At 37.5% G+C, this 27,411-nt stretch overlaps 1 protein-coding gene across 1 annotated transcript in view; it reads left to right on the plus strand.

The window, feature by feature from the left end:
* The window catches only part of nhsb (Nance-Horan syndrome b (congenital cataracts and dental anomalies)), an 82,792-nt gene that overhangs the window by 46,551 nt on the left and 8,830 nt on the right, over positions 1-27,411 (plus strand). Inside the window, exons 2-3 of the mRNA XM_055154992.1 lie at positions 25,479-25,631; positions 27,195-27,328. Coding sequence (XP_055010967.1) covers positions 25,479-25,631; positions 27,195-27,328 — 287 coding nt within the window. The remainder of the gene's footprint in view (positions 1-25,478; positions 25,632-27,194; positions 27,329-27,411) is intronic.

A 27,411-nucleotide genomic window follows, 5' to 3' on the forward strand; every position in this document is an offset into this window, starting at 1 on the left:
CCACAAAAAACAATTTAGCTTTGTAACAAACCTTTGTCGAAGTGGTCACTGCAGACACGAGCATTAGCGAATTCTGCTCCTCCCGACCGCAAACAGGTTTATAATCCACTTTTTACGGCGTTGTTCTGTCGGCTTTTCCCATTTCTGACCTTTGTGGACGACTATATTCGGTACTCTAAAAAAATCGCTTTTCCTTCTCTCGGTTAGAACAATTGGCACAGCCGTAAACTACACAACACATCGGCATTTTCCTCCAGTCAGTTCACTTCCTGCCCTCCATCTGATTTTGCGTGCTGACAAACGTAGCCCTGTGACGTCACGTGAAACCCACCTATTGTCGTATTGTGACTATAACACTGCACGCCACATAAGGAAGTGATTTTTTATATCACAGCCAACAAAGAAAAAGACAAAAACAATCCCCATATATGCACTGAAAAACATATGTCCTTACTGTGAGCAGGCTTGCATCTCCACAAACCTGACTCTTGGCCTGGGGAAGAGTTGCCTCCTGCTTCTTTCCATGGGGAATTGATTATTTGGCTATAACAATCCACAGTACGGCATAAAACATGGAGAATGTTCCGAAGTATGGGTTTAACTTTCTATTTCCACGGAATCATGCAGGTGACGCGCCACCTCTAGAAAGTTACATACTATCCCTTTAAATACTTGTCAATATTCTTCATGTGTTCTTTGCAGCATTCGTAACTTTAGCTGTAATATAAAAATATACTTATTACAATAAAATACCAGAGCAGCCCCAAGAGTTCATCCAGAGTTCAAGAATTGGGGAGGTTCATGTCGGGATTCAACATCTGATCAATATTTTAACATCATCTGAAGCAGAAAGCAGGAGAAGGCAACACAAAATCTAATGAGCCGACTTATAGCTCTCACTGCTGTTGGGGTGTTTTTGCTCAGAGGGGAGAGTTACCGTCAATGAGAACGCTCAAATCTCAGGGCGTTGACAGAAAGAGAGCGCTCTGACGTCCGCTCTTCACTGCATGATTTAGTTTGTCTTATATGATTTATGGTGGTCACGTTATAAGACTTTTACCTCAGAAAAGGTAATTAGTCTGTCTACATCTCCAAAGCTTCCACCTTGTGATGTCATGAAGTGGTAGTTTTCAAGTTAACAGCTACTTTTAAAAAAAATTTCAGTAGAGATCGGCAATTCCAAGGCTGAAAAGAGAAAGATAAGGGAGAGGTACCGAAAGAGAGAGCAGTAAGAGACAGAGGAGAGATAGAGAAAGGAAAGAAAGAGAAAGAAAGAGTGAAAGTGAGACAGAAAGCAAGGGGAGGAATAGAGAGAAAGAGAGCGAGATAATGGAGAGGTGGAGGAAGAGAAAGTGGTAAGAGAAAGAGGAGGAATAGAGAAAGAGAGAAAGGAGAGAGCAAGAGGAGAGACAGAGAACGAGAGAGTAAAAAAGGGAGAGCAAACGGGAGGAACAGAGATAGAGAGTAAGACAGAGAGAAAGACAGAGAGGAGAGATAGAGAAAGAAGAAGTGAAAGAGAGAGCACATGGAGGAATATATATATATATATATATATAGAGAGAGAGAGAGAGAGAGAGAGAAGAGAGATAAGGAAGTGGTAGAGAAAGAGACAGTGGTGAGAGAAAGAGGAGAGACAGAGAAAAAAATTGTGAACAGAGAGCAAGTGGAGGAACAGAGAAAGAGAGCGAGAAGAGAGACAGCAAGAGAAGATAGAAAAAGAGAAAATAAAAAGGGGGAGAGCAAGTAGGAGGAATAGAGAGAGACAGAGAAAGAGAGAGATAAGGGAACGGTAGAGAAAGAGAGAGTGGTGAGACAAAGAGGAGAGATAGAGAAAGAAAGAGTAAAGAGGGAGCACAAGGGGAGGAATAGAGAAAGAGAGAGAGGAGAGAGATAGCAAGAGGAGAGACAGAGAAAGAGAGAGTAAAGAGGGAGCACAAGGGGAGGAATAAAGAGAGAGAGAAAGACAAGGGAGAGGTACAGAAAGAGAGAGTAGTGAGAGAAAGAAGAGAGATAGAGAACAAAAGAGAGAAAGAGAGAGCAAGGGGAGGAATAGAGAAAGAAAGAAAGGAGAGAGATAACAAGAGGAGAAATAGAGAAAGAGAGAGTAAAAGAGAGAACAAGAGGAGGAATGGAGAAAGAGAGAGTGGTGAGAGAAAGAGGAAAGATACAGTAGAGAAAGAAAGACTGAAAGAGAGAGCAAGGGGAAAAACAAAGAAAGAGAGAAAGACAAAGGAGAGGTTAGAAAAAGAGTGTTGAGAGAGAGGAGAGATAGAGAAAGTGAGAAAGAAGAGAGATGGCAAGAGGAGAGATAAAGAGAGAGTAAAAAAGGCCGAGCGGGGGGAATAGAGAGAAAGAGAGATGGCGGAGAGGTAGAGAAAGAAAGGATGGTGAGAAAAAGGAGAGATAGAGAAAGAAGGAGTGAAAAAGAGCAAGGGAAGGAATAAAAAGAGCGTGGTGAGAGAAAGAGGAGACATAGAGAAAGAGAGAGTAAAGAGGGGAAGAATAAAGAGAGAGAAAAGACAAGGAAGAGGTAGAGAAAGAGAAAGTGGGAGAAGAGAAAGAGGAGAAATAGAGAAAGAAGGAGTGAGAGCAAGAGGAGAGACAGAGAAAAGAGAGTAAAAAAGGAGAGCAAGGGAGGGAGGAATAGAGAGAGAGATAAGGTAGAGGTAGAGAGAGAGAGAGAGGAGAAGAAAGAGAGTGAAGAGAAGAGAGAGAAGAAGAGAAAGAAGAGAGAGAGAGAAAGAGAGAGAAGAGAGAGAGAGAGAGAAGAGAGAGAGAGAGAGAGAGAGAGAGAGAGAAAGAGAGAGGAGAAGAGAGGAGAAAAGAGAAAGGAGAGAAGGGAGAGAGAAGGAGAGAGAGAAAGAGAGAGAAAGAGAGAAGAGGAGAGGAAAGAGAGAAAGAGAGAGAGAGAGAGAGAAGAGAGATAGAGAGAGAGAGAGAGAGAGAAAGAGAGAGAGAAAGAGAGAGAGAGATAGAAAGAGAGAGAAGAGAGAGAGAGAAGAGAGAGAGGATAGAGAGAAGAGAGAAGGAGAGGGAGAGAAAAAGAGAGAGGTGTCGAGAGGAGAGATAGAGAAAGAAGGAGTGAAAGAGAGAGCATGGGGAAGACTAGAGAAAGAGAGAGAGAAAGACAGAGAGGAGAGATAGAGAGAAAGAGAGAAGTAGAGAGAGAGAAGATAGAGAGAGAGAGAGAAAAAAGAGAGACAGAGAGAGAAGATAGAGAGAAGAGTGAAGAGAGAGAGAAAAGAGAAGAGAGAGAGAAAGACAGAGAGGAGAGAGAGAGAAAGAGAGAGTAAAGGGGAGGAACAGAGAGAGAGAGAAAGCTAAGGGAGAGGTAGAAAAAGAGAGGTGTTGAGAGGAGAGATAGAGAAAGAAGGAGTGAAAGAGAGAGCGAGGGGATAGAGAAAGAGAGAGGAGAGAGATAGCAAGAGGAGATAGAGAAAGAAGGAGTGAAAGAGAGAGTGGGGAAGACTAGAGAAAGAGAGAGAGGAGAGATAGAGAAAGAGAGAGAGAGAGAGAGAGAGAAAGATAAGGGAGAGGTAGAAAAACAGAGGGTGTCGAGAGGAGAGATAGAGAAAGAAGGAGTGAAAGAGAGAGCACGGGGAGGACTAGAGAACGAGGGAGTGAAAGACAGAGAGGAGAGAGAGAGCCATGACCTACATTTGGCAAAGCTCATCGTACAAGCGTGAAACTGCCTAACATCACCCACAGCTTCTCCAGCACCGAGCGCCGTGATTGGTCGATGGCTGCGCTCCATCCGTACGACGGGGCTGGCATCACCCACGGGGAGAAGGGAGGGGGGAGGGGGAACATACATTAAAGCCAAAAGATGAGCAAAATATGCAAAGAGTTGATTGCAAATGGTACAAGCTGTAGAAATGTATGGTGAGATAATAATAGATTTGAGATTGTACTAAACTGAAGTGGGACTGGAAAGACTCGATTGTAAATATGTTTCTTGAAATAAACCCAGTGTAAGAATATACATCTGACAACATAAGAGGGATTCTGGGTATTTTTACTAGGGGTGTGCAAAAATATTGAAATATCGATAAATGGAATCCTTTAATGTGATGATACAGTATCGATATCGTGGGCTGCTGTATCAATATATCACCAAGAGTATTTTTTGACATATTTTACTAAAGTATTTTGTTACAGGATACACTTTTGTTGCTTGTTTAGTGAAAGGAAACTAGTTTATGCAACACATTTGACATTTTCACAGTTTTGATGTTTAAAATGTTTGCGTTTCATATGAACTTCGGTACGAGAAGTGGTTTAACAAAGACTTTTAGTGTCACAGCCTTGATTTAGCCTTTACTCTTTATTGAACTGTATCGAATCGATTTGAAAGATATCATATCGAATCGTAAGCTCACTGTATCGAGATATGTATCGTATCGTGGGTTATGTTATCGTATCGTATGTATCGTATGTATCGTATCGTATCGGGTATGTATCGGGTTATGTATCGTATGTATGAGGTATGTATCGTATCGTGGCTTATGTATCGAGGTATGTATCGTATCGTGGCTTATGTATCGAGGTATGTATCGTATCGTGACTTATGTATCGAGATATGTATCGTATCGTGGCTTATGTATCGAGATATGTATCGTATCGTGGCTTATGTATCGAGATATGTACGTATCGTGGCTTATGTATCGAGATATGTACGTATCGTGGCTTATGTATCGAGATATGTATCGTATCGTGGCTTATGTATCGAGATATGTACGTATCGTGGCTTATGTATCGAGATATGTATCATATTGACAACATAATGATACCCAAGGCAGATAATAGGGATGTAACAATAACCGAAATATCGTGATATCGTATCGTCAATAGTCTCACAATAATATCGTGAATAAAATCCTTTGCTTAAATGCATGGTTTTATAGTAGCAACAGCTTATAAACATTGGGAACTACATTTCCCATGATTCATTTCAGCACAAACAACATTTAGAGATATGTTTTTTACTTGAATTCTTGGGACTGTGACGAAAATATTTCACACCAAAATCTTGTCAAGGTATTTTAAAAGCAAAAAAGTGTCCCATCTACAATTATATCAGCCTCTCCAAAATATCGCAATAAATATCGTACCGTGAGATTTGGATATTGTTACATTCCTACCAGATACGACTCCATATGTCCAGTTTTGCGCCATCTTCCTTTATGGCCTCTTGTATATAGCTGAGATTTTTTTATTACTTATTTTTCACTTTTATTTTGACTTGTACATATAAACAATTATATAATTATGCCTTATTTGACTTTTGTCTCTTGTTATCTTCTTTGCTACTTAGTTTTTAGAATTTATTATTTTATATTGTGATGTGTGAGCTACTGTGGCTAAATAATTTCCCTTGTGGATCAATAAAGTTTGTCTAAGTCTAATACTAAAACTAGAATTTAAACTAGAAACTCATTTGAAGTAGAAGAAGCAGTTCTGAAAATAAAAATTGTACATAAAAATGACAGAACTGGACCTTGCCTGAATTGTTTTAGATATTAGTGATACTGACACATGCGAATATGAAATAAACTAGTATTTTGTGTTGAAAATCACATTATTATAGAAAATGTGTTGTGGTATTGAATTTTTTGTTTAAAATTTTTCGTATTATGACAACGCAAGCAAGTACAGTCCAAAACTATCTTGATGTAATCCTGAATAACTATGTGTATGTGTTATAGATATAAATTAAATATGATCTATATGTATTTTGTATGTTTTTAGGGTATCAGTGTAGAAAGTGATGCATAATAGAAACATATGGAGGTGGTCCGGGATTGTGCACATGCGGTGGAAAGTGTGTGTGGGTTCAATTAGTTTTTACAGAGATATAAAGGTTTATCTTTACCTTATTGAGGTTGAGAGGTTTACACCGGTCACATTTGAGTGGATGCTTTCCTTTCCAATCCGATAACTCCGCTGGATGAGTTCACCGGGTTCAGGCGGAGGCAGATCAGGTCAAACTTGTGGTAATAATAGCACTGGACATAGCTTTGCAGCCGGTTAGGTGAAAAATATTAAGAAGAAATACATGCTTTCAAGGTTGAGCGTTTGAATTGACAAACACTTGCACAAACATTACTAAAGGTGGACTAAGCCAGGACTAAAACTGGACTAAAATATGCTTTAAAGAACCAGCTCCAAACCAGAATTGGGCCAATAGAAAATCATTATATTTTACTAGTAGCTGTATTCTAAAATAGATCTAAATCCGAATAAAAAACGGTAAATGGTCACATAAAACATTTCTGAAGCCATTTTTGTACAGTATGCAAAAACGGCCCCTACACAAGAAGCCAAAACCCACACATACACAACAGTGGTGATTCAAACAACCATCGATAATCTAGTCACCATAATGTAGGAGCACTTTAATTAAATGTTAACACTTTATTTACTAGGGCTGAATATCATTAAGAAATTGCCGATAGGATACATACCTCGATACAGTGAACTTTTGGTGTGATGCGATATATTTCAAATCGATTCGATATGGTTCAGTAAAAAAAATAATGGTTAAATCATGGCTGTGACACTAAAAGTCTTTGTTAAACCACTTCTTGTGCAAAGTTATTATGAAACACAAACATTTTAATCATCAAAACTGTGAAAATGTCAAATGTATCACCTAAATGAGTTTCCTTCCTCTAAACAAGCAACAAAACTATAGCACTGTAACAAAATAATTTAGTAAAACATACCAAAAAATACTCTTGGAGATATATCGATACAGCAGCCCATGATATCGATACTGTATCATCACATTAAACGGTACGATATATCGATATTTCAATATTTTTGCACACCCCTGTTATTTAAAAAGATTTTCATATAATACAAAACAAAAAATAGAGAAAACAATTTCCGATTTTCCTTAAAGGTTACACAGAGTTGACTCTTGTGAGATTTAAGCCATGTTATAATGTTGTTACCTCATTAAAAATAAAACAAAAAGCATAGCTGTGTTTTGTTTCATTCACACAAGCTTGGATAACCCTTTATTATTAATCTGTCTACATCTCAAACTCAAAATGCTCTGTTCCACCTTGTGATGTCATGAAGCACTAGCCAGGCTGGCACCACATAGTGTCTCTGCTTAATTTCATTTCTCTCCAGCAACTAGGTCAGGAATCAGAATACACTAGATGGTTTGCAGAACCCCCGAAGTGTGAGTTCGGGCACCAGCCAATCAGTGAAGAGCCATACATTCTGTGTTGGCAACGATTCCCACGATCGAGGATTTAAAGCAGGAACAAAGAGAATGTTTGGTGAATTTTATCAAGGGGAAAGACATTATTGCCCTTCTTCCTACGGGATTTGGGAAAAGCTTAATATACCAGTTAGCCCCGTTAGCGGCGCATTACATACATCACGACCAAATAGGAGCAATTGGTTAAATAAAAAACTACCCGCCTACCGTCGAGCGAACGAATCCTAGTCATACGTTTTCTACGAAGTGAAACCGGCTGATGAATCAGGCTAATGAAGCCTTAGTTTTCAAGTTAACAGCTCCTTTTACCTTGTGTTCAGTAGAGATGGGCAATTCCAGGGCTTTAAAAACACAGTGGAGCCTTTCCTGTATTACCACATGACATCACAAGGTGGAACAGAATGTTTTCCGTTTGTGAGAGGAACTAAAGAATCGTAAATATGCAGTGTTTCTTTGTTAAACATGTGAATGAAACAAAACACAACTGAGGAAACAACAGAGTAATATGGGCCCTTAAATTATAGTTTATTCGTAAATATGACTAGTTGATTAATTCTAAAAATACCTGCTGACTAGTCGACTAAAATCATAGTTATTTGCTGCTAAACTGTGATGCAAACCTCCCAAAATAACCCTGAAGACTGGCTGTTGGTGACAGAGTTCTCACCACCGAGGAGGATTTGAGTGGCACCTCTCCTCCACTCTTTTCTCTCGCTCCCTCTCTTTTCCTGAGATCCCCAGGCACAATGCATTCTGGGAGTCGTGCGGGCCGGGTTTTCACAGCTTTAATCTTTAAGTAGTTGCCATAGAAACAGGGCCGTTGGTTTGATAACAGTCTTAAAGCGAGACGTAAAGAAAAACATGTGAGAGGACAGCCCGAGTCAGTGTGAGCTATTGATCAGTGGAGTCTAAATGATCAGATGTATTATTGATTAAAAATACTGGACTCTGTTTAATGTAACTCATTATGGAAACGACGCCCCCTACAGGGACACACGAGTCTCGTCATTGTAGTGTTCTAAAAAAGATATTTTATGTGTTATGGTATTTAGTATTGAACTGTAACAAAAATAGTTAAATATATAGATTTTGTTCATGGTAAATCATATTATTGATCTTTAGAAAAAAAAGGCCACTGACTTCCTGTTCAAAACTCTAAAATGTTTAAGTCCTGCCTTGCAAACAGCATATTTCAGTTTATTTACATGACATTTTTTACCCCAACTATGATCTGGAGGCTGAAATTCTGAATAATTGAAGTAAGTAGGGCTGCAAAATTAACCATAATTGAAACAAAATCACTATCTGAATGAAAAAATGTGGGTATTTTCACAGTTTAAAGTACAAATATGTCCTCCACAAACAACAAAATATCCTGTCTTATTCTGCATAAAACTGTTAACCCTGCAATTTCAATCTGTATATGTATTTTTGTCAATTTTGTGGACAATTTTCTTAAAATGTGAACTTTGAAGAGAGTCGTAGACAATTGTAAATCGCAAATTTAATCACAATTAGATATTTTTCCCAAATTGTTTAACCCTGGAGGTAAGTACAGAACAGTGGGCGGGGCTAGGGGGTAGGTGAAAGTGAGCATTCAAGCCTTGAATGCAGGACAATACTAGTCAGGCTGGCACCACCTTTTGCAGTCAATACCAGTCAGTCCCGGTCTCAGTTCTGGTCTCAGTCCCAGTCTGGTCCCGGTCTCAGTCCTGATCATGCAACAGTCTACACGGGCACACCATCCTCGTTTAGTCCTGTTTTACTCCTGGTTCAGACCTGGTTCAGACCGGTTTTAGTCCTGGTTCAGACCTGGTTTAGACCTGTTTTAGTCCTGGTTCAGTCCTTGTTCAGTCCGTATGCGGTGCAAAAATTCGACATCGCAGTTTAAGTCATGGAAACGGGAAATGGTCATTTTTTTCATTATTCATTTAAACACAAAAATCAAAAACTGAAAAAACAAATCGTTATCTGTTTTTTTCATTTGGTTTTGGAGACAAATAATGAAGAAAACAGTTTTTATACATTTTTATTTTGCATGAACATGAACGAATGATTCACGGATTGAAGAGCTTTGGATTTTTTGTTTAGTGCTGATCAGGATCGTGTGGCAACATTTTAAGTTAAACAGTTTCACAGACAAGTGACTTTGCCATATAGTATGTACAGTATGAAAAAATACTTTCACAGTAAAGATAATTTAAGTATTATTGAATACAAAGGTATATTTATTTAATCTGTTAAGACCCTGTGCCAAGGCCGTAACAAAAAGACGGAGGCGAGAGGTTGGATTTTACAGTAAAATATACAGCATTTATGAACTAACTCACAAACAAAACATACACAGTTACTGCATTTTTCCTTTGCACGACTTCTTATTTTTGGCTCATGATATAAACGCAGAGTACAGGAACTGCCAAATAAGGGTCAAAGGTCAATTTTGAGCTCAATATTTTTCATGATATTGATTCACAAGATAAAGGAGGCCTCAAATACAAACAAAATGACATCGTTTTTAACCACATGTGATGTTACGGCGTTTTGCTTTTATAGGGCAGTATACATGAGACTAAAAATATTCAACATTTTATCTGTACGTATTAATAAACAAAAGATAAATAAAGGTACCGGTATGTTTTTCTCACATTAGCTTTAAAAATGATGCTATTATTCAAACCATAGGCGCCAGGATTGATAGTTTTTCTTGTATCCACTCATATCTCTGATCATCTTTGTAAAAAATATATATATATATATACACGTTTGAATAACAATACAGATACTTTATACGAGCTATAAAAGTCCTCCTTCTATCAAAGCGAATTATCTATGATATAATATGATTCTATGGTCCATTCTTTACTCTGTCAATAACCCAACTGGTCCAATCTCCGGGGACAATATGAAATCTTATGAGAGCGTTTTGATTGGCACATGAACCATAGTCGATATCATTGATGCCTCGGCTCTCCGGGGGATTTTGACGTATTTTCTACTTCATTAAAGCAGTATCCTGACGTGTCCATGCAGTACCGGGGGTTGAATGAGTTGAGTTCGCTTTGTGCGCGCCGGTATGACAGTTTGGGTTATCTGAGGTAGCCCTGTTCTATTCTCCAGGTATAGCGCTCACCTGAAAATACCCCTCTCTCTCTCTCCACCCCCCTCCCCTCTCCAAACATCTACGGGCTGGATTCATGTCATGTGATTTGTCAAAGCACATTTAGAGCCAGCTGGGAGAGGAAGCCATAAGAGAGAAGCCAGTGTTTTTGTGTATTTGTGTAAACACCAAAAGGAATAATTAATGAACAGGATTTTGCAGGGCACAATGAGGCAACAAAGTACAACTATTACTATTTCTGGTGACTATAAAGATACACTATGTAACTTTTTTGATTATGTTATTGCATTGACCTGAATGTTAAAGAGAACAGCATTGAAGACCCTATATTATGACTTTTTACTCTCTCTCTCTTAAAGGGACAGTCCAGATTTTTGGACATAGGACCTCATTTCCTAGTGAGCCAGAGTGTTGGAGACGTGTGGAGACACTTTTTAAAATATTCCTTCCAGTCCTTGTATTTGCAGAGGTCGCTGGTGCTAGGCTAGTGCATGTCAAAGGTCATAGTTAGCCTGCCGCTAAAAACGGTCTTACTGACTCCACAAAACACTCAAAGAAAATCTATTATTACGCCAGACTGTATGTAAATGTCTGTGTTGATAGAAGAAGTAAAACCAACCTTGCATTGGAAGGATTTATGTCTGAGCAGCAGCAGCAAGTTCTACTTCCTAATAGAAAGCTTGGCCGCGGCGGACTGATATATGAGAAAACATGCAACACGCAAAAATTCATGCAATGCAAGGTTAGTTTTATTTCAAACATTATTCTATCAACACAGACATTTACATTGACACTCTGGCGTAATAATAGATTTGCTTCAGGTGTTTTGTGAAGTGGGTAAGACTGTTTTTAGTGGCAATAGTTATGTTTGTGAAGAGTAAACAACTTTATAACATAGATCATAGAATACATCTGACATTTGGTTTGATCAAAATTGGTTTATTTCTTATTATTTTGTGCAGGTAGTGGTTTAACAAAGAAATACTGTTGTTAAAATGTATTAGGTTCTTAAAAACATGTTGATATTTTGCAGGATATCAAGTGCAATACAGTGATTATCTCTTGTGTCGCTAAATTGTGACAATGTTGGACTGGGAGCCATGTATGTATTCTGTCACGATAACAAACTTTGAACTGCAAAATATTGTTGTAAATTGCAAATATAGACGATAAACCATAATACTGAATCTTATTTATACCACTGACACAATAACCCAAGATCAGATATCAGATATTGTTAAAAAATCATGAGCTGCAATAAATAAATGGAAGAAGGAAACACTTTAGTACTTAGTTTGCATCTGTAATGAGTCTGAGTCGGTAATGTAATATTATTTCAACCTTCTACAGCTCAAATTTGATGATATATTGTACATATATTCAAAAAAATAACCAAAAATCTCCCAGTTGTGCAAAGAAAATGTACAAATGATAAATATTGACCCCCTCCCCAAAAAGTAAAAGTTTCGAATCGTCAGGGACCATGTGGCAACAGATGGAAATGAGTTTTTTTTTTGCAATGGTCTGTCCAGTAAATACATAAATAAATAAGATTCCCAGTCCGACATACGGTATGACCCAGTAGTCCCCCACAATGACGTCCTCAGAGTGACCAGAGTCGGTGCCCCTCCTCGCGGCTCACAGAGGGAGACCCCATCACCCCTCCACCCTCTGCCTCCCGTTTCCATGGAGACACAAGGTTAAAAATAACACGGGACGATGGCGTGTCTCGTGCCATCCCCTCCAACATGGCTGCAGCATCTGTATATGAAAAACACAACTGAACTATTTAGCAAAAAACAAAGAAAAAATGTATAAAACAAAGATATAGTTCAGAGAGGACAGGAGCTTTAAGAGGTGGGCAAAAATCAATATTAAATGGACTAATATTGCTTGAATTCAAGACTAGTCACTTGCCAATTACTTTTTTTATTCAAGTAAAAAGCATTATTGTCAGTGAAATATGAAAACAAAAAAATCCTTAACTTGTCAGAATGAACTTAAGTGAAGCTAAATAACCAAGCATTTTCAGTTTATTCAAGATTTTGCTTCATTACCTGCATTTTTAATCTAATCAGGTTAGATTATTCTCTGTGGAAGCTAAATATTTATTCATGGAGTTCAGCTTCCTGTTATATGGGGCCATTTTGAGGACAACTGACCATTAAAAAGATGTAATTTTGTTTTGAATAGTCAATTGCTACTAGTCAGGCTGGCACCACCTAGTGCCTCCGCTCAATTTCATTTCTCTCCAGCGACTAGGTCAGGAATGAAAATACAATAGACGGTTCTCAAAAACCCCGGAAGTGTAAGTTCAGGTACCAGCCAATCAGTGAAGAGCCATATATTCTGTGTTGGCAACGATTCCTGAGATCGAGGATTTAAAGCCGGAACAAAGAGAATGTTTGGTGAATTTTATCAAGAGGAAAGACGTTATTGTCCTTCTTATACGGGATTTGTGAAAAACTTAATATACCAGTTAGTCCCGTTAGCGGCGCATTACATACGTGATTACCAAATAGCAGTGATTTGTTAAATGATGAAAAGTACCCGCCTACCGTTGAGCGAACGAATTCTAACACTGTGAGGTCAAACGGTTTGTACAAAGTGAAACGAAGTGAAACCGGCTGATGAATCAGGCAAAATTGCTACGACAACAGTCCTGAAACTTTAGATAATTACAGTTTTTTGTGTTTTGCTAAATTGATTAAGCCTGACTTATAATAATAAACATTAAAAATAAATAAATACATACATAAATACATAAATAATTAATACTAATACTAATACTGCTACTACTACTAATAATAATAATAACATTTTATTTATATTGCACTTTACATAAAATAATCTAAAAGTGCTACAGGTAAAAAACAGTGAATAAAAGTGCATCAGACTAAAACTATTACAGTGCACAACATAGAACCAATAAAATACAATTAACAAAAGGCTTTGGTAAAAAGATAAGTTTTAAGATTTCGTTAAAAAACAGAAGTACAATCATACACTATATGAAAGCTGGAACAATATATTTTGAGGCTCAGTATTCATCTTTTGTATATTTTCTTTGTAAAAGTGTGGAGATTTGGGGTGTTTTTGTTGTAATACGATAAGTTTTGAGCTGTAGAGGGTTGAATAAGTGACTTTCATGACTAATTATTGGTTAATTCTACAGTTTATTTGCTGAAGTTTAGGAATTTTAAAGATACTGTTTAAAAATGGATCACTAGGATTATCCTGCATTCTTGTGATTGTGTCATAAAGTAGTTTCAGTTTTATCGTTTATAGAAGTAGATCTCTGTAGCGATATATCGTAATTCAAAATGCGTTATCGTGATTAATATTCCAGCTTTATATTGCAACACAAAGGGGGGAGAGCGTGTGAAGCGTGTTTGACCGACTCCAGCCGAGCGAACGGGAAGACTCATTATCAGTATGACAGTGGCTGCTATTCCCACCCCCCCACTGTTACCCCACCCTCCTGACTACTACCCCACCCTCCCCCACTACTGCCCCACGTGCGAGATCAGGGAGACAAAGAGAGGAGACTGTACTGTACTGTACTGTACTGTACTGTAGACTCAAGGTGCACTGAACACAGCAGTCAGTTAGCGTCAGAATATATAGGTCAACCAGGAGAGGAGAAAAGAGAGAGGTCTGTGTACTGTGTGTAGTAATATTGTGGATTGTATTATGGTTTGAAGAGGTAGGCTCCGGGGTCATGTGATGTAATACTGCTCTATTGTAATGTGAATCTACATCAGTACAACAGACTGTGTTCACGTGACGACTTAACGTTGTAGATGCCGATAGTGTAAAGAGCCCATATTACTCTATTTTCCGATCTATATATGTTCTAATGTTATTTCCTCATCAATAACAGACCTGGAGTTGTGTTTTGTTTCATTCACACACGTTTAACACACAAACCCTGCATATTTAGGCTGAATTCTTCTCTCAAATAGAAAACACTCTGCCTTGTGTTGTCATGTGGTGATACAAGAAGTGCTCCACTGTGTTTTTAAACTCCATACACCTTCACTAGAATCATTTGGATAATATTAATCCTGGATCGCCAATCTCTACTAGCCAGACTGGCGTGCTTCCGCTCGATTTCATTTCTCTCCAGCGACTTCATCAGGAATTGGAATACACTAGGCGGTTTGCAAAAATCCCAGAGGTTGTAGACCGCGCACCAGCCAATCAGTGAAGAGCTGTGAAGCCATGTCTGGGTCCTTTTTGTGGTACAGGACAACATTAAACAAAGCAGTCAAGATGGATGTAAACGAAGACATACATTCTGTGTTGGCAACGATTCCCGAGATCGAGGATTTAAAGCCGGAGCAAAGAGAATGTTTGGTGAATTTTATCAAGAGGAAAGACGTTATTGTCCTTCTTCCTATGGGATTTTGCGCATTACATACATCACGACCAAATAGCAGCGATTGGTTAAATTTTAAAAAAGTACCCGCTTACCGTCGAGTGAACGAATCCTAATGCTGCGAGGTCAGATGGTTTCCACAAAGTTAAGTCGGCTGATGAATCAGGCTAAATCTCTACTGGACTAAAGGGAAAAGGTAGCATTAACTTAAAAACTATGACGTCACAAGATGCAACTAAAGATGTGGACAGACTAACACTAAAGGTTACTCTACATGTGTGAATGAAATAAAACACAACTCCAGGTATGTTTCTGAGTAACTAACGCTTATAAGAGTCAATTTTGTGAAATTGTAGTGTAGGGCCTTTAAAACTGAGCTCAATTTTTTAAAAAAATGAGAATGGAATTAGCAGTTTTTTTGTTGTTGTTTTTTTTCAAATTTGTTGACCTGGTTTAAATTAAAAATCTCTATACCGTAATTATCCACAGGAAACAAAAACTGGCACAAAGGTCAGTGTTTTCTCTGTCATCATAAATAAACAAATAAACAAAACACTTTTGCTTAACTATAGCTTCAGAAAGTAGTATAATTTTTTTTTTTACTTCAAACCATAAAATGCATAGATTAGTAGTTAGTGGAGCCAAAGTAATACAATATTTCAACTTGTCTATACAAAAAAGACAAAATATTTGACTGGATTAATAGCGTTTATATGCTGATTTGAATAAGCCTGTAAGAAACATGTCATAGCTTTTAAACAGATGTGATAGTCCGACTTTGTAAGTAATGCAGTTATTGTTGAAGCCAACAGAGGGCAGTATTTCTGTTGTAACCATAGACTGTATTAAAAAAGTGGATTAAAAAAGTGGACTAAGAGAGTGTGACGTCAGTAGGATTTTTTTGACAGACAAAAAAAAAAAAAAAAAAACTACCAGGATCATGTAGATTGGGTTAATACAAACATTTTAAGACCAAAATGACAAGGCTCACAACAGGAGTTACAGAGAGATGCTACAATATTCTAATGTAAGTAAATGGGAGCTGGAAGAGCCGCATTTGAACTTCCTGTTTATATCTACAGTCTGTGGTTGCGTAAACAGCAGTGAGTGGAGAGTGAGTGGTGAAATAATCTGAGTTTAATCTGTTGATATTTATTGAGTCTGGTTTGCCTCTGTCTGTGACGCGTGTGCCTAAAAATACACTAGAGTTTGGGCTGCCTGCTGATCACATGGTGGCACGGAGGAGCTGTTAGTGGTTAATGTGAGAGTGTGGGTGTGGGTTTGGAGGGGTGGGGGTCCAGAGGAGGGCCGGGCGGGGGTCTGTAGTGGTGCAGGTGTGCCCAGTGAGCGATGGGACGTCCAGAATGAGGTTAACATGATTTATACAATTATAGAGCTCAAGACTCAATGGAAGGAACAGAAACATGTGGAGAGAAGGAGGTTACAATGGGCAATTTGGGGGAATTTCGAAATAACAGTAACGCCAATCTCCCTTATTGATACAAAGATTTAAAGGAGCCCCTAATAATAATTTGCACTCTAGTCTAATGTCACTTTAATATTATACATTAACATGCAAAAATATAATGACAATTAAAGTAATATATAAACAAATGTGTGTAAAGTTGACCTGAAACTCAAAAACTGTCATGACAAAAGCTGAGATTTGAGTAAAATTTGAGGTTGAAGATACATGGAAAAATGGATAATGTTGTAAATATTGTTTAGGATGTAGACAAAATTTGAATACTGAACATATCATCTATTATTACAACTTAAAAATTAAGAGTATAATCTCCCAAACTAAAAGTATAAATTGATATTTTTGCCCTTTGATGGTTAATTTTGTGGTCCATTTACATCTTGTGCGATACTTGAACCTCAACGGAGACATTTTCAATCACATTTCAACATATTCTTAACATGTTGTTGAAATATTGTTATCAAGTTTATGCAAGAAATGATCAAAATATGCATTTTTTTCAATAGAGACAGATATAGTAGGCCTATTCCCATCTTTTATTCACACATCTAACTATTCCTCAACAGATTTGACTTAAAATTGTTTTGAGTCGGCCCCATACTTTATACTTGATCATAAAAATACCATTAACAAACACATACTTGAAGAGAATACTGTACTGATTCATATAGAAGTAAATACACTGTACACCAAACCCTGGTGCTGAGGGAGTGAAGCATTTCGTAGGTTGTCACTATAACACACTGACCTAGAAACTCGTGCGTTACATAAATGATGAACTTTCATCTTTAAAGCTTCACTTGGCACAAATCAGACACACCCGGTGTAAAAATACTCTCTCCTCTTCACCGCTTCATTCGTCTATGCACTCCAGCACAAACAGTGTTCAACAGTGATGAGAGAGGATGAGGGGGTAAGGAAGGGTCATATATGTCAGAAAAATAATATCACCATTTTCTTGGAAGCCATATCATGATTGTGATTTGTAGATCTGGAAGATGAACCAGAGATCACACCATATTGTTTTGAATGCTCTGAGTGGAGCTCAGCTAAATCTTACAAAGTTAACTTTTAGGCATTTTGAGGATAAAAAAAATTATAAAACAGACAGTTTGATTTCACAACAAACACATTGTGCTCTATGGGAGAATTCTCTCTTGGCTGGAGCTCCCAGGAGTTGCAGTACTTATAGTGCAGCGGTGTGGTCAGAGGCCATGTAGTCTGCAGATTCCTCTATAATATTTGTGAGAGTCACTTAAGGTAAGTCCTTGTTTGGAAGAAGATTTAGCATTTTGGTCCTTTTACACCTGGGGTAGATCTTGTTGTTGAAAGACCAAATCTTAGCTGCTACTTGGTGTGAAAAATATGAGAATCTATTTTATAATAGAAGAACAGCTTTTTTAGGGATGCACCGATCCAGCTTTTTCAGTTCTAATACCGATACCAGTACTTTGCCTTTCGTATCTTCTATTACTTTATATTAACTTATACCTGCGTGGGGACTGAAAATGGGATTTTATTTCCATCAAATACAGTTGATTTACTACAAAATTGATCCAATTGTGCTATTTAACAGTTCTGTATCAATAAAAGTTCAAACATTACGGAAGGTTCTAGGACAACATTTGCCAGTAAATATCACAACTAATAAAAGGCTCAACTAGGATATCGGCTGAACCATCATGAATCGATACCAGATCCAGTAAATTTTCCTGGATCAGTCCTAATTTTTTATACCGGATATTGCCATTGGTCTATCCCTAATTTGTTTGTGTGTGTGTTTTGTTTTGTTTGTTTTTTTTTCATTCTAATGCTTTCCTTTGTTCCTCTTGTCTCACTTGTGGAACAGATGAAGGCTTTCTTTCTTGTAATAACAAAAAAGTCAAGAGAAAGTGCAAATCCCTGTGCTACATTTGTTTAATTTTCAAGCAGTTAAAGCCGGTCATATACTTCTTTTTCCTCCTACAGTGGTTTGTATGTTTCCATTAATAGTCTTTATTCTGATCTCCATTGACAGTGTATTGAGCCCGTGGTCCTCTCAGAGCTGGTCGGGTTTCTTAGCTGTGGTCAAACATATGATCCACTGATGTTTCATATTCACTCAATAATACCACTGACTACATCGGCCATTATAGCCTCCCCACAGGCCTTTTGACACAAACTGGTCTAAATAAATCAAGAGCTTTCTGAATTTTAGATATGTTGTGTGCAGCGAGTCGGTTTTACTATTATGGATGTGCCAGATAAAAAAAAAAAATACTGCAGATACCTCAACAAAGCCGCACAGACTTCTATTAAATGTCTTAAGGTCTTTCAGTTTTAATTTAAAATACATTTTAGTCTGCTCTAGTTTTGCCACAATACTAAAATTTTAATTCCAATTCAAAGGAAAAGACAATTTAATACTCAAAAGCAAATGTGACACCAAAATGACAGTAAAAAAACAAAACAAAAACAAAACAAAAACACTAGAATATGATACTATTACTGACAATTATTGGCAATTACTGATACCATGACCTCGTTACCATTGTCTAACATAATACCACTCCTCAAGTAAGTGACCAGCTTTATAAAATCTAAATTACAGCTTGATAAAGTAAACTTAATGTGGTATAAACCAATCTACAGTTTACCTTTTACTTAATTACTTTGTGTATAGAGTATATATTTACTTAAGAGTACAGATTTGTTCAGTTTAAAAGCTATGGAGATTGTGTCCTGGTACGTTCCACAGTAGAAACATCAGGCATTTTCAAAAGACTAAAAGCCAAAGTACATGGCTAGAAAATTCATAGCAAGTAGACTAAATGTAGAAGCCACTTGGATGAGCGGTGAATTGATTTTTCAGTCCTTAAATTGGTGCAAGTATCAGTAACGCTTTGACAAAACTTTACAAAGGCGAGTGGATCTGGAGCCGTGTGCTGTCTCCTCGGTTCCAGAGGGAATGATTGACAGGCGGATTAACCAAAAAGAGGGACGCATGGTCTGGTCGCATCAAAAACAATCATGGCGGTTAACATATTTAAAAAAACAAACAAAACAATGACAATGCTGATATTTGGAAATTGTTATTAAATAAAGTTTGGTTTGGAAAAAAAAAAAAAAAGAATAACAACACAATACAATATCATAATGGAATTCTTAAAAAAAAAAATAATAATAAATAATAAAATTAAAAAAAAAAAAAAGAAAAAACAATACAATACCATAATAGAATTCATAATAAAATAAAATAAAATAAAAAATTATGGACTGAGAAACAGATCAGACTTTTTCAGAATCAACATTCAAAGTATCACTCTTGTCTTGGATTGATTCTTATCTCACTCTCTTTTTTCAATCTGGTACATGTTTATTGTGAGTAGCTGAGCTGGCCTGGTAGTACTTTTTTTTGTTTAGTTTAGTTTGTTTTGTTTTTTTTGTATTTTTGATTTTCAATTTTTGTTTGTGTGTGTGTGTGTGTATGTCTATTTTACTCAGCTTTTTGTCTTTATTTAAATATTTTATCCTGACAATGCTGATGTTGGAAATTGTTATTAAATAAAATTTGGGGAAAAAAGAATACAACAACACAATACAATACAATAATAGAATTCTTAAATAAAAAAATTAAAAAAATAAATTCTAAGTATCAAACTATTAGGTCAGGTTAGGTTGCTTTATTTGTACCCATAGATAAATTTGTTTTTCAGATTTGAAAGGCTGCAAATTTCACATTTCATTCATCCACATTATGTGCAATAAACATGCAGAAAAACACAATTACAAAATAAAGTGTTACAGTGCTCCAGCGCAGAATGGTTTGTTCCATAAACAATTAGTTAAATTCATCCATCACGCTTGACTAAAAACACAATAAATATTAAATACATATATAAAAACACATGATTTTTCCAAGACAAACGTACTAAAATTGATAGATAAATAGATTATAATTTATTCATAAGTGTGATAGCAGCTGAATTTGTTCTAGATCTTGGGACTAAAAGTTTCAGACCAGAGGAAAGCAGCTGAAACTCTGAATTTAGTGGATGCTGCACGTGTTTTATTTATTCAAACTCTTACTTATCTCAGGTAAAAGAAGTTATATATTTTGTTCTGAATGTTACAAGAATTTTGGGGAGAGGTTTTCTGCATTTGAGAGACACGTGAGACAAATTAGCAGCTGTGGTTGGATCGTCTCAAGTTTGGATGGAGGATTTTCACCTTCTCTTGTCCGGTTCTTGTCAGTCCCGTCTGGAGTCTAACATGAAGTAGAAGGGACTGGCCGGTCAGGCAAAGTCCCTAATAGTGTGTAGCTCAGGCGGTGTTTCCTGTGCAAAGTGGCCAGCCAGCATTTCTCCTCCTCCTTCCACATCTGTCTGAAGTGTGAGGGCTGCAGCTTGAGTCTGACCCAGATACACACCCATACATCCTCCACTAATGATGCTAAGGCTAACGGCTAACTGCACACATCTGCACCAGGAGGGACCACGGGGAGAACCACTGCTCTGTAAATGTCATCGATCACTGATGTTTCTATTGTTTAGAGTCTAGAGTCTAGTCTGGCAAAGAGAATCATGCTTTTGTATCTTGATTGCTGCTCTTTGTATGTCATAGATACATTTGTACAGGTTTTACCATAGAATTGATTCACTATTGTTCGATGAGATATAAAAAAGTATAACTGGAATGATGAACATTTTTAAGTAACATGTTTTGTTTAGTGTTAATCATATTTTATCCTATTTTCAATTGAAACTGCAACTGTAATTTTAATGACTGATTATTCAAGTTGATAAATCAATTTGTCATATGTATATAAAATGTAAATTATTTTATGATATAGGCCTTTTATTATTTGAAGCTCTACGGAGACGACTGATGTTGTGATTTTGTCGCCATTTCTCTCCAGCGACTAGGTCAGGAATCAGAATACACTAGAAGGTTCACAAAAACCCCGGAAGTGCGTGTTCGGACACGAGTCAATCAGTGAAGAGCCATACATTCTGTGTTGGCAATGATTCCCGAGATCGAGGATTTAAAACCAGAACAATGAGAATGTTTGGTGAATTTTATCAAGGAGAAAGACGTTATTGCCCTTCTTCCTACGGGATTTGGGAAAAGCTTAATATACCAGTTCGCCCATTAGCAGCGCATTACATACATCACGACCAAATAGCAGCGATTGGTTAAATGAAAAAAAGTACCTGCCTACTGTCGAGTGAACGAATTCTAACGCTGCGAGGTCAGACGGTTTCCACAAAGTGAAACCGGCAGAGGAATCAGACTAGTGATTTTGGGCTATACAAAAAATTTAATTGAACTTGGAATTTACAATTTACTTTCATTGAGCTACTTTGTTGATATACTTCGCATTTGTCACTTTCAGAATCATTCAGTAAAGAAAAAAATTACATAAATTATTAAAATCGCAAAGACCAATGTAAAAAGAAAGTTTTTGGTCATACCTTGAGAATGCCCAATCTCATCTTGTTGTGCTCTCTGAAGCTGGTTAGAACTTGGATGGGAGACCAATGGGAATATCAGGTGCCACAGTGACTGTAGTTGTCAACACTGTCGTTGTGTCCTTAGGCAAGACACTTACCTACCTTACCTAATATGAATGTGTTGTGTGAGTGATTGACCAGATTGGCAGCCTTGTTTCAGTCAGTCTACCCCAGGGCAGCTGTGACTAAAATAGAAACGCATCTCCACCGAGTGTGGAGTGAAGGAATAAAATCATGTCAAGTGTCCAAAAGTTCAATATAAATCTAATGCAATATAAATGTCAATGCAACGCTGTCTAGTTAAAGGTGCACTGAGCAACTTTTCTGGTGGAGGGTCCACCGTGGAGATGTTATTGCTTTGCCTGAAATGTTCCTTGGTATGACTTTAAACATTTCTATCTTGCATTTATTCATTACGGGTGTTTTTATTGAGCAAAAATACAATAATCTGTGAATAGAGGCGACTTTCCACAGATCTGAATTGTGATGTGGCGCAGTGCTGTAACCTGCTTGTTTTCCTCGTGTGGAACATTCTAGCATTAATGTTTCCATGGAGACATCAGGTGGCGGACCCTCCACTAGAAATGTTACGTCCATTGTGAGATTTTGAAATACTGGTTTTAAAAAGTTTGCTGACATGAAGTGACCACACAAACTCTTTACTAACAGCTGTGCGATTTTTAAAGAAACATCTGTAATTCACTTGAGCAGCTTTAATGATCAGTCTATGGCCCTTTTAAAACCATAAAGTTGTATTTATTTATTTTATGATATTTTTAATAACTTTTTAATAACTAGTGACTAATCCTGTGATACTGCAATATACATAAAAATGAACTGAACATTGTATTTACTTGAAAGGTCCACTGCGTAACATTTCTAGTCAGTCATCTGCTTGTTTTCATGGAAATGTTATTGCTTTGTCTAGAACAGGGGTGGGTAAACTACGGCCCATATGCAGTCCTTTAATCGTTTTAATCTGACCACCGAACTTGAATAATAATAATAATAATTTTTGGTGTTTTAAAAGTCATTTCAATAAATAGTAAATACAGAGAGATTTGAAAGACAGATATTTTGTTGTTTTCTGCATATCCCATATTATTTTTTTCTCTTATGAGGTGGATTACCAAAAAACTCCATCCATCTGCTCCTGATCCGGCCTTTCCATCAAATTTTAGATCCCTTTGTGGCCCACGAGTCAAAAAGTTTGCCCACCTCTGGTCACTGCGCTACATTACAGTTCAGATCTGTGGACTGTCGCCTCTCTTCATAGAAGGGATGAACTGAGTTTTGAGCAATAGAAACATCTTTAATATGCAAAATATACAATTTATTTATGTTAGTGTCTTGTTGATCATTTTTATTTTGAAAAACCGGTGAAAAAGGTCGGCAGAAGTGACCAAACTCTTGATTAACAACTGTGATATTTTCGAGCAAACATCTGTAGTTCACTTTGGCGGTGTTAGTGGTCAGTCTATGGCCCTTTTAAAGCCATAAATTGTGATTGTTTTGGTAGCGTAAATGAAATGCTTGTGTGTGCATCTCCAGACCCTGAATTTCAATGGGTTTCTGCGTGGGGCTGATTTAATTGTGGACAAAGGAGCCTTGATGAAAGCTGAAAGGTTGCCTGGCTACTGGTGTACACGGCCGCTTCAAGGACTTAACTGTGTTTTGAATCCTGACTTAAAAAGAGGCAAACACGTGACGTAATAAAAGCTGAAGGGGCTTTGAGATGAGATAAAAGACTATCCTAAAAATGCATTGTTCATTATAAGATGGATTTTGTAATTTTGTTAATTATATATGAATGGGAGAGAAGAGGTCTGCAGATGTGTGTGCTTGGGAGGCGTGAAGGGGCTTATGCTGCCATCTGCTGGTGTGGAAAGGGAGCGCGAGATGTTCAATTGACAATAACAATGTGCCATGTATCGTCTCGGGCTGTGGTCTTGGTCAACCCATTTTTTGTTATGTTATTGTGAATAAGATTTATATGCAGCGTGAGTAATATGTTTTCTGCCTTTTTACATACACATATTTATATCTTAATTGTACGTTTTTGTATAAGTAGTTTATAATCTTTGTGTACAACTTAGGAGAGATTGGTGAGATCATAAAGGTACTAGAGTCCATTTATCCATTTTCTTCCGCTTTACCCAGGGCCGGGTTGCAGAGGCCCAAACTTCCCTTGCCACACACACTTCCTCCAGCTCTTCTGGGGGGATCCCGAGGCGTTCTCAGGCCAGCCCAGACAGACATAGTCGCTCCAACGTGTAAAGTTCCATAGTTAATTTCTTTAGTCGACTCAGTATCAGTCGGTCAAAGTATCATCAGTTGTTGGTCTTTGTATCAAAATGACATTAAACATCCTATATTGTGTAAAATTGACTCTTGTGAGCTTCAGGCCCCATTATAATGCTTTTACCTCCTCAAAAACATACCTGGAGTTGTGTTTTGTTTCATTCAGTGTGTTTGAGTAATCGTTTATTATTAGTCTGTCTAAATCTCCAAAGCTGAAGTGATGTCTGTAGCGGTAGTTTTCAAGTTAACAGCTCGTTTTACCTTTTCTTCAGTAGAGATTGGCAATTCCTGGGCTGATGAAGTTTATAAAACGGAACGGAGCTCATCTCTATTACGATATGACATCACAAGGTGGAACAGAGTGTTTTCTGTTTGAGAGAAGAACTCAGTCTGTGTGGGTTTGTGTGTTAAACATGTTGAAATGAAACAAAACACAACTCCAGGTATGTTTTGTTTTTGATGAGGAAACAATATTACGACACAGATCAGAAAACAGCGTGAGTCCTTTAAATGCTTTAGATTAGGGGTCATCAAGCTAAGGCCCGCGGGCTGACTTCGGCCTTCCATGCTCCCCCCAGTCCCTCTGCCCCCAACACCTGAACTGGCCCTATGAGGCAATCATCAAAAGTTGTCATGGCCTATTTTTTTTTTTTTTTATTACTTTTTGGCAAATAATAACACATCTGCATCTTGTATTTTGTTGATTTTTTTCTATTAAAACTTATATTTATATGAAATATTAATATTTAAATTATTATATGACATATTTACATTTGCCACTGAACTTTCCTCACATTACAAGCTCGAGATCACACACTGACAGTCAATACACACGTAGAGTTCTGGAGTGACAGCAAAATAGCAAGTGTTAAAGTATGAAAAGTTGACAGAGAGTGCAAAATTTTCAAAGAACAGTGGACGATCGATTATTTTTTTGTTCAGTGTAAGGAATGTGCAGTTTGTCTGATAGGTAAAGAAAGGGTGGCGGTTTTCAAACACCCTGCGTCGTCAGGTTCGTACAGTCCTGTTATACGGCCGAATCCGACCCCAGCCCCATCACAGTCAGGCGTGATACTGTGGCTCCCAGAGAAAAAAACTTTGGTGACCCCTGCTTTAGATTAATAGATTTAGGAAAACACTGACTCATAAAATAACACCTTGATTTTGATGTGAGGAGAATTAAGATCGTCAATTCTGATTTTACATTACAAAATCAATGTAAGGATTTCTAAAGCAAGAATACCTACCGTAATATAGTATCCAAAAATAAATAAACAAGTAACTTAGCATGAGAAAAAATAAAAATAGGAAAATGAGTTTGTAATAAATGCTAATTATTATTCAAAATTACTATCACAATTGTGTGCCTGCCCCTACTGCCTCCTGTATTATTCACCTCTTTACTACTCCATCCCCATTTGAAATAATAGACTCCTACATTAATGACTGTTTTTCGTGTTTCTCTGCAGCGGTGTCTAACCTTGAGAAGGAGAGTAAGCTGTCCATTCACTACCAGGCTCCATGGCACCAGTTTCACAACGTCTTTCACCCCTGCACCCGGCCGCCATGTTTGGAGGAGCAGCACCGAAACGCCCACTTCTGCCTCAGAGCCCTTCAACAAGGTAAGGCAACAGATCGGATTTGTTTAAAGGTGCACCGTGTAACTTTTTTCTGCCATTTCTCTGCCTGGAATGTTCCACAGTGTGACATTAAACGGCTCTACTTTACATTTATTCGATTACAAGTGGTTTAATGGAGCAAAAATATCAGAGGTGGGACCAAGTTGTTCTTTTGCAAGTCTCAAGTCTTTGACCTGAAGTCTAAGTCAAGTCCCAAGTCAAATACAGGCAAGTCCAAGTCGAGTCTCGAGTCACTGGCCCATAAGTCCAAGTCAAGTCCAAGTCATCTGCTTTGAGCTTCAAGTCATTTCAAGCCTTTAAACTAAAGTACCAAATATAGCTTAGATTTTTGCAATTTATGACTTTTAACCCTCTCCAGGCAGGCGTTGCAGATTTGTAACAGCTAAATTCCAATTACCTACTTACTCCACAGCCATATTTCATGAGCTTTTTTTACTCAGGAGCCTTTTCTCCCATCCATGCTGATAAACATGGACGATGCAGACTGTGCAAGAATTTCTACACGCAAACAGCCTGCCAGAAGTGCAAAATACTTCTATATATTTTTGTTTACAAAGGATAAAAAAGTCAGGATTGTATATTACTACCCCATATTATAATTTTCCCCAAATATCAGATTTTTCCTGATACTAAAAATTAATTTGAGCCTGAGAGGGTTAAGATAAATTGTACTTAAAAAAAAAAAAAATCATAGTATATTTGTATATGAGTATTTATAAAGTGTATGAGTTGTAGAAATTAAATTAGTTAATTTTTCCTTTTTAAATGTCCTGACAAGATCTTAGTGTAAATCATTACAGTCAGAATAGAAAAAAAAAGTAGTTTAAATGTTTATAAGTACTTCTCAAGTCCTCTCAAGTCACAGCCCTCAAGTCCGAGACAAGTCCCAAGTCTTGGTCCCTTTTGTCAAGTCAAGTCTCAGGTCCTAAAAATAGTGACTCAAATCTGACTAGAGTCCAAGTTACGGCTTGCAAGTCCCAACCTCTGAAAAATACTAAGAAAAAAATAGGCATTCTGACTGTGAGTGGGGTTGCCTCTCCACAGATCTGACCTATAACTTGTTTTGGTTTGGTCTCCATGACGACAGAAAGGTTTAATGCGATATTGTGGAAGATTCCGGACAATGTAGCAACCTCTGTATGGAGAAAATCATTTTACTCAATCATTTCATTTAATATTTGGTTTAATAACAGAATCATGTCCATCCACTTTTGTTCAAAATTGCAGAATTGAGAAGTGAAAGTGAAATTTCATAGTTATTCACTTTTTTATTGCTGAAAAAAGGCTAAGTGACATTTTTAAAACCTGCATGTACGACCTGGAGTCTGACTTTTTTAATGATCACAAGTAAGTAACGAGAAATGGGAGAAGTGGAATGTGGGGGGATAGGGGGTAGGTGAAAACTGACATTTTCAGAGCACTCAATATCACAGAATTACTCAAACATGCATGCAGCAAACGAGATGCAACTCTGAGTACACTGATGATGAAGGAACACTGTTATAACATGTTTAAAATCTCATTAAAATTGATGTTTTACCGTAGACGAGCTGCAGAAGAGGTCCACGAGTCGAGAGAGGAGCCGGGTGACCATCTCGATCTCCGTGGCGCCGCCTATGCCCACCTTCCCCTCGCCGCACACCATCCGCAGACAGCAGAGGAGTCGGTTGGCCAGAGCTGTGAGTGCAAAAAAGTCACTATTTAAAAGTACAGTAATAACAATGACTTTGTTTTCATTTTAAACTATTTCTGAAGTTCAACA

Source organism: Boleophthalmus pectinirostris, unplaced genomic scaffold, assembly GCF_026225935.1.
Source record: "Boleophthalmus pectinirostris isolate CB_2022bp ecotype Guang Dong unplaced genomic scaffold, ASM2622593v1 HiC_scaffold_19, whole genome shotgun sequence".
Taxonomy (NCBI): Eukaryota; Metazoa; Chordata; class Actinopteri; order Gobiiformes; family Gobiidae; genus Boleophthalmus; species Boleophthalmus pectinirostris.